Source organism: Pectinophora gossypiella, chromosome 8 (genome assembly GCF_024362695.1).
Source record: "Pectinophora gossypiella chromosome 8, ilPecGoss1.1, whole genome shotgun sequence".
NCBI lineage: Eukaryota > Metazoa > Arthropoda > Insecta > Lepidoptera > Gelechiidae > Pectinophora > Pectinophora gossypiella.
This window is the reverse complement of record NC_065411.1, coordinates 14,548,312-14,565,444: the sequence shown is the minus strand read 5'-3', so window position 1 is coordinate 14,565,444 and position 17,133 is coordinate 14,548,312. Positions and strand designations below refer to the sequence as shown.

At 37.1% G+C, this 17,133-nt stretch overlaps 2 protein-coding genes across 2 annotated transcripts in view; one reads left to right on the top strand and one right to left on the bottom strand.

Annotated features, from left to right (window-relative positions):
- The window catches only part of LOC126369291 (protein tweety), a 73,900-nt gene that overhangs the window by 21,270 nt on the left and 35,497 nt on the right, over nucleotides 1-17,133 (bottom strand). Inside the window, exon 2 of the mRNA XM_050013648.1 lies at nucleotides 3,384-3,462. The gene's annotated coding sequence lies outside the window, so the exon portion shown is untranslated. The remainder of the gene's footprint in view (nucleotides 1-3,383; nucleotides 3,463-17,133) is intronic.
- On the top strand, nucleotides 7,153-8,964 carry LOC126369286 (uncharacterized). Its single transcript, XM_050013645.1, has 2 exons — nucleotides 7,153-7,920; nucleotides 8,396-8,964. The coding sequence occupies exons 1-2, from the start codon at nucleotides 7,729-7,731 to the stop codon at nucleotides 8,534-8,536; spliced, it is 333 nt and encodes a 110-aa protein (XP_049869602.1). The 5' UTR covers nucleotides 7,153-7,728; the 3' UTR covers nucleotides 8,537-8,964.

The following is a 17,133-nucleotide window of genomic DNA, read 5'->3' as shown; positions in this document are numbered from 1 at the left end:
TTTCAAACTATAGAATGCCAAATTTACTTAAAGTTAATATGTAGTTATTATATAGGAACACAATATTACTTATACACCAGTCACGAAAAAAACACCAAAATCTTGTCGTTTAAGAAACTGGAATTGAAAAAAGTCAACTATTTTTAAATTTACGTAAGCGCCAAAAAAGTGCTCGTATCGCAATGCTACCCAGACAGATCGACGCAGAATGAAACGCTGATTCCGAATATATAAAAAACCCAAAATACCTATTTTGGCGCTTACGTAATTTTGCCTTTCCAGTGACGATATTACAGTACACACTAAAGTGGAGCTGCTGACTGTACCAACAGTTATTCTGTTTCGCCCACAGGTTTCCCCACTGTTATTTCACACACATTTTAGTTATTGTCGCATTAACACACCCTGTTATAAACTGACCTAAATTATTTCTAAGGGCTCGGCAGGAGACATGTGCTGGAAAAATAACATGGATTGTTTATGTATCTGTTACTTTGGTCATAGAAAAGTACTGAAGGTAGTAGTCGGAGGTACATCCATCGCAAGATGAACTAAGGACCCACACCTCCCACACACTTTCTGTTAGACCAATGTGATAGGGTGATGAGCCATATCGCCGTCTGTAATCGTCGAGCCAACTGTCTTAGTGAAAAGAACACTTAGTGTAAATTAATAACTCATTAGTGCAAGTCAATGAGGTTGTTCCGTATCATCTGCGGTGTTAAATTAAGTGATAGAGTGAAAAACAGTGTGACAAGAGAAAGATGTGGCGTAAAAGACGATATAGTGAAAAAAAACTTGCTTTACAAGTCAGTCGATTACATAAGATTACTAAATCTTTTAAGGGGCAATGTATACGTTTTTACAATAAGATTCCCATTGACATTCAGAATTTGCCTTTCAACTGCTTTATGACAGTAGTTAAATAAAAACTTTACAAAAAAAGGTTATTATAAAGTTAGTGATTATTTAGAAGATATGAATGCATGGGATTAACTGTCTGAGAACTGATATTAGGCAGTTAAATTACTCAATTGTATACCAATATTTTATGTTTATTTTTATTATTTTAAAGAGGTTTTTCTTGCAGCTTCTTTTCCCCGGCGATACAGGTTGTGAGAAGCTGCAGTAGTTTTAGGCGGATGAGACGTTCGTTATGTAAAAATTGACAATTCAAAGTGTAACTATGTTACCTACTGAATAAAGATATTTTTGAATTTTGAATTTTGAGTGACTAAGATTGAGAAGGAAATGTTAAGTTGGTTTGGACACGTAGAGCGGATGAAGGATAATAGGATTACGAAAGCAGTATGTATAAAGCGAAGGTTAGTGGTAGGGCTGGCAGAGGAAGACCTAGAGGGACGTACATTGACGAGTTTGGAGACGTCCTTAGAAAAGGTGCAGTACGATCTACTCTGAAGGATAATATGATTACGAAAGCAGTATTTTACCAACTAAATTCTTTTTTCCACATAATGGTACTGTTTTAAGAGATAACAAAAGCAATAAACGTTGTAATTTACAAGGAAGCCTCTACAAATGAAGACATGTTAATTTGCAGTAATACGTTTGCAAAACGATAATCGCACCATTCGCAAACAAATTAGCGTCTTCAAGCGAACGCGTCATTGTTGGGCAAACTTATGGCCATATGGTCACAGGCTCCGAGCATATGGCGTCATATAGGCGCTTTTCAGATCGACTGAACGAAACGGAACGACGTGCGGTAGTGACTATTTGAGAGGGCAAAATAACAAAAAATCTTATTTGTTTTGAAACAACTCATCATCTCCCTATCATTTTCCCGTTTTTTCACAGAGTCCGCTTACCTAACCAGAAGATTTGACAGGTCCGATTTTTTACAGAAGCAACTGCCTGTCTGACCTTCCAACCCGCGAAGGGAAAACCACCCCAATACATGTTAGGTCACATACCTCCGTAAATGCATTTCTCGGGAATACTTATGTGTTTCCTCAGGATGTTTTCCTTCACCGCCGAGCGTGTGATAAATGATCCAAACATGAATTTAAAAACAAATTCGATAATCATTAGTTTAGGTCTGTGCTGGATTCGACCTGTTTTGAAACAACTAACGTATCATATTTAATTTTTCGAAAAATGTATTACATGTTTGACCCCCGCTCAGACTACTTGGCTCAGAGGTTGTCCGTGGCAATCCAGCGCGGTAACGCTGCTAGTGTCATGGGCACTTTTGGGCCAGGTTTGACACGGAGTGGGTTCTAGGTTAAGTAATTTTAAGTTGGATTATTTGACTTTTTGTAATTTGAAACTGTACTAAATTTAATAGATTCTGAATACCTACTTGAAGATTTGAGTACAATTACATGTTAAATAATAATTTATCACACATTTTAACCGACAAACATAATTTCTTAGTTTAATAAAAATTAAGAAACATTTGAATAGTACATAGACTGTAAGTGCTTTTTGATAAGACAATATTTAAATATGAATTGGTTATACCTCTATATAACATTGATAATCAAAGTTCCCTATCTATTTGTTATCGCTAAGTACTTAGTTGCAACTGCAACTTATCTTCTACCCCATAAGAGACCACAGGCGTAGGTTTATGAAAAAACCAGCTCATCGTCATACCCCGGACACTTTATACAAACAACCTCGTTTTACTCAGACACTACACATTGACATTATCGTACACGCGCAGCTGTGTGTGTGACGTCTGCCACCATATGATTCAGGTCTAAACTATGTTCGAGGGGGGTGAGGTAAACCTAGCTCAGATGCTGGTGGGGAGCGGAGAGTTTCCATTCTATACGTAGTATTATTCCTTACTCTATGTCATCGTAGTGTTGTTCGCCTGTGGTCGTTTACGTTCACTCGATGTGAATCGCCCATTAGCCACATGCTGAGTCCATATTGCTCTGTTTCTCATGGTATTCAGCCACTAATTGTAATTGGAGCACGTATTTTTAGATGTCCCTAATAGAGATCATCTACGCGTGGTGCTTGAAGACTATTTTCGGGTGTGAACAGTCAAGGTTTATTATTATTATACAGTGTGGCCCAAGGGTTCACGTTCAAAATAAAAAAAAACAGATAGAGGGGCTCATTGGCTTGGTAGCCAATAAAGATGGCCCATAAAGATGGCGTGACGATGTTGATGCTTATCAGACAGATTAGTGGCACTTCGCAGAAAAGCGTGTGGAGTAGAAGTATGAAGGGGAGGCTTTTACTCAGCAGTGGGACAAAATAGGCTAGAAATAAATAAGATCTAATTATCCCTATACCTAATTCTTGTTATAGACATAGTTACTCGATTTGAAAAATAAGAATACACACATAATAAGTAAGTTTAAGCGGGATAGAGTTGCAACGAAAAAAGAACATAACTTACTTACCGCAAGGACGAAATATTTTCTTCTGACTATGAAGCCATGGTTCTGTCTATCCAAGAGTCGCAAGTCACCGCACACTCATCTGTAACAATAAATAAATGATATATTACCATTATTGTACATTTATAAGACTTCAATATTACAAACTTAACAAGTAAATATTATTAATCTTGACATTACAAATAATCAAAACTTTACTACTAAAACTAAAAACAAAAAGAAACCAAAGTACCTATTATTTTTCGTCTACATTATGACAATGAGATGACGAATAACTGCAAGTAGGGTACCTATTAGTATTTAGTACTTGTTTATTACATTGAATAAAAATGAGTGAACAATATACTGGCTGATTCCAGTATACCTACACCATCCGCCAATATAGAGACATTCTTAGATATACTCTGCTTAACAATTTAAGTTAAAATTAAGTTACTCGTTAGTCACAAGACTAGTTTGTAATTTTAAATGAAGTATATGATGTAATATTATATTAAACTTCATAGTTAGACGGCCGCCGTGGTCCAGTGGTTGAGCGTTGGGCTCACGATCCGGAGGTCCCGGGTTCGAATCCCGGTGGGGGCATAACACAAAAATCACTTTGTGATCCCTAGTTTGGTTAGGACATTACAGGCTGATCACTTGATTGTCCAAAAAGTAAGACGATCCGTGCTTCGGAAGGCACGTTAAGCCGTTGGTCCCGGTTACTACTTACTGATGTAAGTACGAAGTCGTTACATGAGTCATGTCAGGGGTTTATGGCGGCTCAATAACAACCTTGACACCAGGGTTGATGAGGTTGGTAATTCACCTCACAACCCACACGATAGAAGAAGAACTTCATAGTATTAAAAATGCTAGGTAGCTTAAAAGCCAATCGTCGTCATCTATCTGTATATCTATCAAAGCCCCTTGTGTATATATCGTGCCATAATCGGAATGGGATGGGCTGTTTGTTTTGGAGATACGACCGCAGTCGGGCGGTAGCTTGTGCACAGCTGTTGACATCGAGCAGATGGATTAACGAGAATTTGCACTGGGTTACAATTTAGACTAATTTATTCATTTTATTTGTTTGTACACAATAGAACATACAAAGAAAACGGTACAGTAAACCGAGATTTCTCTTCCAGCTGGCCTATGTGACAAAGAGACATGTAGTGTATAATACTATAAATACATAGACATACCGTATATGAAATTACATGACCAAATATAATAAAAATATAAGATAATAAATAACTTCAAAAAAACCCTTTAATTTATAATAAAAATAAAATACAAAGACTCCATTGAAGTGTGTTTTATGCTTGTCGATTACCCGTCCCTTTCCTTTTCGGCGGATAGGAAAATTACAGATATAACTTAAAATAAAATTAAATGGTGTTTATAGGAATAAGAATAAGCACCATTGACGGAGCGAATTGCTGTACTTTATTATGTCAAAACGGCCATCATAGCGTGCCGCTGGTTTGGGTTTATCATTCCCCTCATTTATTAAGAAGGGAATAGCTTTCTATCGAATTACTTAAACCCCTTTACGCGGATTAACTTCAGAGGCGCCGCGCACGAAGCACTCCCAACACAATTGTGGCTAATTGACATTCTCATAACTGAAGCATGCATTTTATTTACGACAATTTTAGAAGTCAGTGACTTTTGAAGTTGAGTTAGTCCAACAGAGCTTGAAATATTATCTATTGGTGTGCAAAAGGTCTCGCGTAAGGGTCCAGGGTTGATTCAACCCACAACACAGAACCATATCGTCACTGGATAGGCAAAATTATGTAAGCGAAAAAAAAAACCGTTTCGAGAAAAAGCCGTTTGAAGTTTTTTCGTATAACTTTTTACGTCTACTTAATTTTCTACGTCTAGCAAATACATTATCATACTGAGGATTGCTATTTTAAGATGTTCTGGTGCTTGCGGAATCTAGCCTTTCCACTGACGATATATTAATATGGTGACCATTCTCGTAATGTCCATCACTAAATCTAAATTAAAAATAAAATTTAAAAAACGAACGGCTATGCCGAAGAAAGCGTCAAGACAAGTCTGTTTAGGTTTAGCGATCTTCGTAAACTAATGCATGTGTAATTTATAAAGTGTTATAAATAAATACAAAATAAATCTAAAAATAATATCACTATTAAAACGTTTTTTATTTATAATTTAGATTTTCTTTTTATTTTATCAATTTACAACGAACGCGATGGACGAAAATAAATTCCGTGAAAACCATATCTTATCTTTATGGATGTTTCCCTGAAAACCTAATTATAAACCTAATGTGTATTTCCATAAAAACAACGCGTAAATATAGAAATACCGACGCGTAGCATTATCGGGTAACATTTAATAAAAGCTTTTAGCGTGTCAGTTCTGTACGTAATCAGTTGACTTGTCACGGCGGCCGTCCACTTCGGCGTCGTAACAAATTCGGGACATTTTGATAAACAATGACACCTCTCTACAATGCTTATTATACTATATTTATTTATGTTGCAGCTTCTTTACTCCGGTTATACAGGTTGTGAGAAGCTGCAGTAGTTTTAGGCGGATTAGACGTTTGTTATGTAAAAAAAATACGATTCAAAGTGTAACTATGTTACCTACTGAATAAAGATATTTTTGAATTTGAAACTACTGGGTAGCCCAAAGGTTGACTTTTTTAATTAGATACAGGGACTCATTCATTAGCTACCAGAAATCCCCCCTCCGCCCCTCATACAAGTTCAGTTCAGAAGATATGACCCATTTTGTACTACTTCAGAATTTTCATTTTGTCGCTATCTCTTTCTTAAATAATTCTCTTCTCATACCTATTACTAAGGAAGTGGGCCGCTAGTTGAATGGAGCCCGAGGCCTCCAGATCCAGATTAGTGGTCATGATACCTAGCTGTTATGCCGGAGAGGTCGTTAAGTATCATGTCACAGAAGTCGTATGTGTATTGCACTTAATATTCAATAGTATTCATACTAAAATATTTCTCTAAATGTTACTTAAATATAATTCCTTTCACTTTAAAGTTACTGTTGAACCCAAGGCAGGTTGGTTGTGAGAAAATAAATGTAATACCTTTTCGCGTCTCTTTTGTTATGTTATACAAATGCCTATCACTAATATAACATAACATAAACAGCCTATGTACGTACAGCTGGGTACAGGCCTCCCCTCTATCAACCAGATGGGGTATAGAGTATACTCCACCACGCTGCACGTACCCTCTGAAGCACGGAATCATCTAACACAACATGAATACTCGTCGTATTTAATAAAAAAAACCATAGAAAGTAAGATAGAAGGAAATAGAGAAAGGGGAAGACCACGAAGAGCTTACTTGCAACAAATTAAAGAGAAGGCGAACTTCGTGTCTTATAAGGAAGTCAAAGAGTTGGCCTTTCATATACAAGAATGGAGAATACTACACCGACAAGAGCGTGGCTCTTAAATTAATTATGATGAAGTGATTCAAGCCTGCGACGTCCATACCAAACAAAGGATAGTCTCACAAAGTGGTTTCGATAATGTCCCCATCAGGAATCGAACCCGTATCTCAAGATCGTGAGTCTAACTTTCTAACTACACCACGGAGGAAACTTAAATACATTCCTAAATTGTACAATACACCTAATTTCCATCTCTTATTTAAAACGACGCCTCGACAGGTCAATGTTGCAACTGTAATTGCGAAATCAACCATCTTATGCCATAGACTCATAGACACAACGCACTAAAAACCGTATGTCCAGTACAAGTTTCTACGTCGAACGTATCAGAAGTGGCGAGTGCATATGTCCTACAATCCCTTATCATCCCTTCGAACTGACGTAACTTGTTTTCCAGTAGTGTTTCCCCAACAATTGTGAGGAGAACCCACGTATTTGCCGCGATGTCGTAATTACTATCGAACCGGCTTCAGATAAAATTATCTTTAAAACCCGATGTTGCGGTGAGAGAAATCATTTAAACGCACTCGACTGATATCGGAACACTGCGACACATTGTTTTTTTTTAATCGTATTTTTATTGCGCGACTTCAATACTGTAGTGTTATTGTGTGTTTTAGTGCGAAGTGACTTAAAAGTGTAATGTTTAAGTGAGAAATAGTAACTGGATTCACAGCCGTTTATTAAGGCGTTAACGCGTTATTAGGCACAAGGCCTTTGATATTTCACACAATCACAATGAGTCTTCACCGTCGTGTTAGTAACGAATCGAATAATTGAAAAACTGCATACGATTGTAGCTCATTCATCTAAAATAAAGATATCAAGATTGATCTAAGAACAGAAATAGCGAAGAAATATTTATTATTGAAACCAACTTTATATAATAGCGATAAGGATGAAATTCTCAATGTTTTTACTGATTACTTGGAGTCTGCTGGCGTGTGTAGTTTGCACGAGTTACTTCTTTGGCAAGAAGACTTCTGAAACCAAGCTCTTGATACGTGAGAAGGTGATATTTTTCGCCATACCATGGAAGAAAAGGGTTGAGACGTACACATACAATGATATTATGGGAAGGGAAATAAAGGTATGTAACATTTATACGTATATTTAGCAAAATATTAGTAGGATAAATAGTTTGACAGTTATCAAACTAGCTTTATCTCTGTCTTGCACTCGTCGTAGGTGAAGGACGGCAGTATTTTTAAACTAAAATTAAATTTTGTACGCGAGAATCGGCACTGTCATATTATGGGCCGATCACTGTGATGTTATTTAAATAGGGTGTAAGTTGACGCGATCATTATAGAAGGCGACACGGCTCACCCCGATCTAACAGAAAGCTGATCTAACAGTTGGTCTAACAGAAAGCTCGGTGACGCGTGGTTACTTAGTTCATCTTGCGATGGATGTACCTCTGTTATGTTGTTATTAAAGATCAAAAATTCTAGTTGCCTAAGCATATTAAAAACATATTTTTGCGGTTAAATCCTGAATCAAATAGCACATTCTCTCTTAACTGGTCAAAGCATTGACTTATTATTGTTCATGTCTCGTTCCAGGCAATTGACTGTCACGATTACCAGCGTTCAGAAGCCACAGTGAACGTGACGGAGGGCGGGGTCGGCTTCACACACGTCACGCTACGGTTCAAGAGCCAAAGGAGTTACGGCCTGGAGTATGGCGTCGAAATATTTGTGTAGATCTACAGTTCTGAGCGGAGATACTATTGATACATAAAAATCACTCAAAGAACACCTAATTTGTGTGTACTAGAGATGTCCGCTCTGCACGAATTATATCGAGGGCTTCGACCAGTAAACGCAGCGAATGCTATCAGATATAATTAATTTTTAGGCTGTGGCCATAGAATAAGGAATAAAGGCGTATGATGGGCAATTTCTATGAATTTGCTTGGCAGGGAATGAAAATATAGCTGATAAGATTGTATTATTCTTATTAAACAAAATGTAATATAATAAGTTTGTTTGCGAGTGCTTTTGTAAGTTACGAAGCGTTGAAAACTGTACTTAATTATAGTAGAACGCTATCCTTAAATAGATTGTAATAAGTATCAATATGTGTACAGATAAAAAAAATACTTTTGCCTGATTAAATAAGATTCGGAAACGAGTGAAAGAAGTATAGACTCAATAAAGCAAGTTAGTCCCTAATGCCTAAATTATACTAAAATAATAAGAAAATAAAAAAACACACAAATATATAGAAAACCATATCAGGCGTCAAAACGCCCTCCCGAAAGCGAGCCCCGCCCGAATGTAACCATTATGCCTGCAGCGTTGCCTCTCTGGAGGAAAAAGCCAGCACGAGGATCTCCGCCTCCAACCCTTATATGGAAGAAAATAAAAATACTTTATGCAAAAGTTTTTCTTAAAAATGAATTGGGTAGTTTCCTAGATCAAAGATAAATTATGAAATTCTGATTACTAAATAAAGACCGATCTTAAGGTGTCAAAATACGTTTTCGTATTCTATTTATCTTATTTAAGAATTTTCATAAAAATAAATGTAATAATAAATGCGACATTTTGTCGCGTTTTTCTATGGCGTCACCGGTCGCTTTTTCATACAAATTCCATAGTAATTTCGTGTTTTGACGTTTAGTAAACAGTAAACAGTAGAGGTGTCCTTTTAAGCGTCGAAGCCTAGATATACCTGAACCAGGAAACCTCGGTCTCTTGTAAAGGAGAAATAGCAAAAAAAATGATGTTTGACTTCATCCAAAGATGGAAGCAGACCCCGGACACTCCATACAAAAAACTCATTCTTCCATACTTCTCATACTCCTGTTACTCCTTACGTCCACATAAAACTGAAGTAAGACCCAGAGGGGGTAAGATCGGCGCCTGATACGAATTGGTGCGGGGTAGATTGTTGGCATTCTATGTACGATCACGAGCATTAATATCATACACTTTGGTACCATGTCACATTAACTTTTTTGACAAATTGAACTGTAAGTCTCACTAAATTCATTGTTTATTCATTGGCTAATGTACAAACTATTTGCATTTTTAAATTGTTATTTAAGCTGTTTGTTTCCCGATTTGAAATAAATAAATAAATAAATAAATGTCAAATATGTTAGTGCGACAGAGTCCTAAAGTGGGTACATTATATTGCTCATGAATGTACCTAGTATTATTCTTTATTCTATGACGGAAGACAACTTGCAGCCATACCATCCGGATCTGCATAACAACACGGCGCGAATTATATTGAGCGCTTCGACCAATAAACGATACGAATGCTATCTACGTAGATGGACGTCAAACGGCTATTGGTCGAAGGCCTCGATATAAGACGCTCCGCGCGCGGCGCGGTTACCGTGCAGAGCCTACTGGTATTTATATTTCAGTAAACGCTAGTACAACTTTATAATATTATCACAGCTTTGCGATAACACAAACGAACGTTCAACCTAAGCTATAAATATCCGTACACAATACCTTAGACTAGACAGCCAGCCAGTTTTATTAACCAACCATTATTCCAGACATAAAACCATTATCGCAGCACGACTCGGACATAAACTGCCTTCAAGCCCAGTCTATTGCTGTCACAATTTTGAATAATTGAACAGTACTAGTGGAATTAATGAAGATCCGATCTAGGTAACCTAGTCTCGGTAATGAAAGCTATGAATCAACTGCTGTGGAACTGGTTTCCAACCTGTTCGCTCGAAGGAAAGCATGTGCCTTTAGGACGCGTATTGACGGCAGCGGATTGAAGAGGCGACGATTATTGGAGCTGGAAATTCTAGATAATATTCCCTATGATTTTCACATAACATAGCATCACGCCTGTATCCCCGAAGGGGTAGGCAGAGGTGTATAGTACAACCACTCCTCGCCAGCTGTTTAAGAAATCAACGTAATTATCATAGATGAACTTGTTGAAAGACAATTTAACATTTTTGAATCTATGTTATTTCGCAAGGTGTTTTATGGCTGAAGAGAAGAAATGAAAAGAAACTGTAATAGCGACCCACCTTTAAAATCAACGTATGTGTACATTAAAGTGTTAGTAAAGTAAAGTGTGCAGACTTGGTTCGTATAAACAAATAACTGATCAGAAACAGACCATCCTTCACGCAGTAACCGAAATACGCGAGAGAAAACTATAAAATTCAGTAAGTAATTAGCAATCACAGAGAGAAAAGACATTTTTAATTTTTTATTTTAAATAAACAAAAAAAAATTAAAAAACATAACATAAGCTCACAACTATATCCCAATTAGGTCGTGCACAAGGTTCAAGATAAATTATGAAATTCTGATTACTAAATAAAGACAGATCTAAAACTAACGAACAACATTTTCTTTTTTCTATTTAACTTATTAATGAATTTAAATCAAGAAAAACGTAATAATAAGTCCAACATTTTATCACGTTTTTCTATGACGTCACAGTGTGCTTTTTCATACAAATTCCATTGTAATTTCGTGTTCTGACGTTTAATAAAAAGTAACTGACGTGACTAGTTGGAAACTAGCCTATTAGAATAGTCAAGAGTTACATCCATCGCAAGATGAACTCAGTAGTTACCAACGCCTCACCGAGCTTTCTGTTACACCTACGTGGGTAGGTGGTGAGCCGTATCGCCGTCTATAATCGTTTAATAATAATAATATAATAATAAGTATTTTTATTTCCAAAAATAAAACAAACGAAAAGTTACAATAGCAGTTGATCGTACAGAGTTTTGATACAAATAGTGATTCTCTGTCCCCCAAACTAGGAAAACCTGTATTTTGGGGGGTTAGCGAGTCCGGAAAGTTTTAGTGCTAAGGTACAGACCAAGGCTTATTATAAAAAATTATTATTAAAAAAACAAAATACCCGACTGCACACTAAAAAAAGAGTAAAACAAGCCACACAATAATATTGATCAATCAAATGCTAAAAACTAATTATGTAATACCGTTTAAACAATACCTATATTAAAATACACTACAATATGTGTTCGTAATCGATAGTTAAATAAACAGAAACTTATTTTGAATACAAATTTACTGAATATAATTTATAAATGTTGATGGAAAGCATCGCAGGCGGGGACCAACAGAGGCTTATTTATAGTCATTTCGGTTGTGCACCATTTAGCAGAATTTTCGTTGGTGGCGGTCAAGGTGGTCCCCGCCTGCGATGCTTTCCATCAACATTTATAAATTATATTCAGTAAATTTGTATTCAAAATAAGTTTCTGTTTATTTAACTATCGATTACGAACACATATTGTAGTGTATTTTAATATAGGTATTGTTTAAACGGTATTACATAATTAGTTTTTAGCATTTGATTGATCAATATTATTGTGTGGCTTGTTTTACTCTTTTTTTAGTGTGCAGTCGGGTATTTTGTTTTTTTAATAATAATTTTACTCTTTTTTTAGTGTGCAGTCGGGTATTTTGTTTTTTTAATAATAATTCTTTTATTTATAACTTTTTAGCTGTTTTTATTTAACGAAAATGTTGTAGATGTAGAAGACTATGTATATGTAAGTACCATTTTAAATTATTTCGACGACATTTGGCTTTAGATTACGAGTGATGTTACTCTCGAGCATATCCCCCTCCGCACCGCGCCGCGCGCCGCATGCCAGGCCACGCCCTATCTTTTTGCTTGCTAACGCATGAGTTGCTTTGCGTTGACGCAGAATTAACATGTTCCCGTGGGAATTTTGAGAAAAAACGTATCCTATATTAATTACTCCCGTGATTGAAATGAATCTAATGATACCGCATACATATTTTTGTTGTTTAAAGGGAAATTTAGAAAAAATATTATTATGTCTTTATCCCGTGGGACTTTTATGATAAAATGTATCCTATGACACTCCCGTAATCAAGACAAATCTAACGATACCTCATACATCAAAATCCATCAAGCCGTTTAGGCTACAGGAGGTCACAAAGGAACAGACATACATACATACTTACATACACTCCCTCAACATTACCCTCTTTGGCAGTCGGGTAATAATTATAAAATATAGCAGCATACGGAGTAAGAAACGGTAATATGTTTAGTCTGTGTTATTACTGCATAGTGTGTGTGTGTGTCTGCGTGTGTGCGTGTGTTCGTGTGTGCGTCTGTGTGTGTGTGTGTGTCTGTGTGTCTCTGTGTGCGTGCGTGGGTGCGTGCGTGCGTGCGTGCGTGCGTGCGTGCGTGCGTGCGTGCGTGCGTGTGTGTGTGTGTGTGTGTGCGTGTAAAAACGTGATATTTAGTCACCAATGCAGCCCTACGTCGTATATGGACTTGGGATCGGAAAGGTATTATTATACGCTAGCCACTGCATTGGTGTAAATGTATGCGTATGTGGGTGGTTATGTGTGCAAGTAGTTCCGATAGGAATACCCAATGAAAATATTTGGACGGGGCTAACATGAAAAGGATATCTCCTAAATATAGGTAATTAAACAATTAAGAAACTAACAACAATTAAGTTTTAATTTCAGTTTCAAACATGACATACATAATAAGTCGAGATTGAGATCAATGTTCTTCTTTCGTGGGTATTGTGCGCAATACGATACAACATAAAAAAAAACATAACATAAATAGCCTATATACGTCCCACTGCTGGGCACAGGCCTCCTCTCAATCAACCGGAGCGAAATCGTATGGAGCATACTCCACCACGCCACCTCAATACGATACAAAAACTATTTATTGTACAGGTAGGACGACAGAAGCAGAACAGGCGGCCTTATTGCTAAATTAAATATCAATTTTCTAAGGTTAAAGAAGCTGTTATCAAAAATAATATTTCAATAATAACCCTGACACCAAGGTTAATTGGATTGGTAATCCATCTCACAACTTACACGATAGAAGAAAATAATAATTATGATATCGGCGTGCGTGTAAGAAACGATTGATGAATGTGGAGGAAGCAAGAGAAGTGTATCAGGATCGAAACAAATGGAATTCCATAGTCTCCGTTTACTCCGGTGGGAAATAGGATTCTTTTTTGACGTGACTTATTGTAGATTTGCCGCAGATGGCATTAACTACTTGGCCGGACAAATGGGGAGCGCTGAAGGCTCTCACCGGTGGGAAATAGGCATAAGTCATTATATTATTATAGAATAATTTATATACTTAAAATAAAAAGTAAATAACTGTAAGCAGAATCAAGTGACGGCATCGACATAAGCGGTAAGAAGGTAAACTTAGATCAGATGTATTTTTAGATTAAATATGATTGATGTATTGGTTTCCATTACCTCCAGTCGCCAAACACATCATCACAGTAAACAGACTAAAGTGACTTATGGATTGACCTTTAACAAGTTTGTCACAGATCACTTTTAGTTGCTGAATTATTTATCATAAAAAATAAATAATAATAAAATTGTCTTAAGGTAGAGGCCACGTGTTGGCTTCGGCCCGACGCACGCCTTCCAAAAGTCCGGGACTCTAGCCCCGAGATATGGAAATGACAAACATAATAATAAAGTTTATTTAGGTAAAACCTACGATACACATATACATTTACAACATTAAAATACACACACATTAATATTTAGAAAATATAAAGGTATATGGGTGCCGCAGCTCACCAAAAAAGGCCAGGGTTCAGTGAAAATTTACCCAGAGGGTAACACTGAAACTAATATAGAGTTCATTCTCTATAACCTAACCTACCTAAAGATTGGCCAAAAACGCGCCTATAGTTTTTTAAAAGACTGGGGGGGGAGGTTAAAAAATACACTTATAAGCAATTCATCTTCTTTTGTGATCCTTAGTTTGGTTAGGACATTACAGTCTGATCACTTGACTGTCCAAAAAGTAAGATGATCCGTGCTTCGGAAGGCACGTTAATCCGTTGGTCCCGGTTACTACTTACTGATGTAAGTAAGTAATCGTTACATGAGCCATGTCAGGGGTCTTTGGCGGCTCAATAATAACCCTGACACCAGGGTTGATGAGGTTGGTAATTCACCTCACAACCCACTCGATAGAAGAAGAAGCAATTCATCTAAAAAAGCAATATTACTATTTGACATTTGTTGCCGTTGCGCACTTATTTTTATATGCACAAATGTCAAATTGATTTTTCCCAGGCTCCCAGATTTTGAACTGCAACACAAGAACATAACATAAGCTAAGACTGTATCTTAATTGGGGTAAATGTTAAATGGTGGTACATCCATCGCAAGATGAACAAAGTACCCATACCTCACCGAGCCATCTGTTAGACCAACACTGATCCACCATTATCAATATACTCGTTGCAGCTTCGCAACGCAATATGTTAAGCATAAGCATAACTTCTGTCAGTAAATGTAGACTGCGGCCTGTAACTTCCCTGCAGACGGTAACTCGATGGCTAAGTGGTAACTCAACGGCTCGGTGGTAACTCGACGGCTCAATGGTAACTCAACGACTCAGTGGCCAACGGTAACCGACGGTCATTCGTCCGTCTTCACCGCAGACCGCACTGAGCATGAAGTGCCATCCAAACTTGGCCATCTGCCAGCTGGGCCAACAACCACAGACTATATTACGTCTCTTTCGGTTACGGGTTCATCCAGAGGTCGATAGCCCTATGTATCCATTTAAATAAATCTTGTCAAGCCCCCTGTAAAACATTTCGCCAGTTATCGCTTTTGGCAGTGTTTTCGGCTGTATTTTGCGTAGAAGGAACGGTTTCCTGCTCTTGAAGCCGTTAAGTCTGCGGAGTAGTGGTCTTATGCCAAATTGGTGTGACACAAAGTCAAGGACAAAAACTAATTCCTGTAAACACCATCTAATTTTAGGTTATATCTGTCATTTTCTTATCCGCCGAAAAAGAAAGGGACGGGTAATAGACACAGGCATAAATTTTATGGAATACACGTCAATTTTAAGCAGAAATCTAAAACAACCGTCTAAAAATTTTACATCGGCCAATAATCCGACAGAATTAAGTAGACAGCACGTCAAACGGATTGCATACCAGGGAGATGCCTAGGTATTTTATTCGCACGGGTTATTCGTTCCTTTTAAAATTAACTTGTTGACAATTATCTGTCCCTTTCCTTTTCGGCGGATAAGAAAATGACGGGTATAACTTAAAATAAAATTAGGAGGTGTCTGCAGGAATCGGGGCCAATATAAAATCACCTTTGTACCCCCAAAATAATAAAAAGGATTGTTACGTTTTTCGGCACTGACTATTCTAAAACAATAATTTATTAAATTAATGGACAAAAATGACATTAAATCCAGTTTATTTGGAGGTAAAATCCGTGATAATCCTGTTCGGAAAACGCGTGGCTTACATCGCAGTGTCACGGGTTCGAATCCTGGCTTGGGCTCTTTTGGAATTTAAATTATTGTTTGGATCATAGATTATTTTTTTTGACAACAGACAGTCATACATAATATAGTTTTTGTATGTTATAAAGTAACAAGTGAAGACTATGAGTGCCCACAATTCATAATGTATTGTATGTGTAATGTAATTTTAAAGTCAAAAATCCGTTACCCAGTCATATAGATACTTGTTTTTAGTTCGTGACTAATAAAATAAAATGAACTATCGGCAATGACCCAAAAATCCGAGATATACGTTGCTAGTGAATTATCAGTACCGGGTCGCGACCGAGACATTGGTTTTTGAACGTCAACCACAAATATAAACGTAGGTGCTTATGTACAGTCATGAGCAATATAATGTACCCACTTTAGGACTCTATCGCACTAACATATTTGACATTTAGTGAGACTTACAATTCAATTTGTCAAAAAAGTTAATGTGACATGGTACCAAAGTGTATATACATATTAATGCTCGTGACCGTACACAGTAAGTGTGAACATTGTAATGGAAAAACAGAGACCGAAACGGTTCTTTTCGTGTTTGTTTTAGAATACATGTGTTTTTGGAAGCTGTTTTTTTGACGTTAATTGAATCAAAATATTGAAGAAGGTCAGATAATGACGTAATCGTTTAAATAACAAAATTAAATTATAAAGGCTATTGTATTTCTTTAATAATATGGTTACAGCCTCGGTGGTCTAGTGGTTAGAGCGTTAGGCTCACGATCTGGAGGTCCGAGTTCGATTCCCGATGGGAACATTGTCGAAATCACTTTGTGAGACTGTCCTTTGTTTGGTAAGGACTTTTCAGGCTTGAATCGCCCGATTATCCGAAAAATTAAGATGATTCCGTTCTTCGGAGGGCACGTTAAGCCGTTGGTCCCGGCTATTAGCGTAAAAACACCTCCACCAACCCGCAGTGGAGCAGCGTGGTGGAGTATGCTCCATACCCCCTCCGGTTGATTGA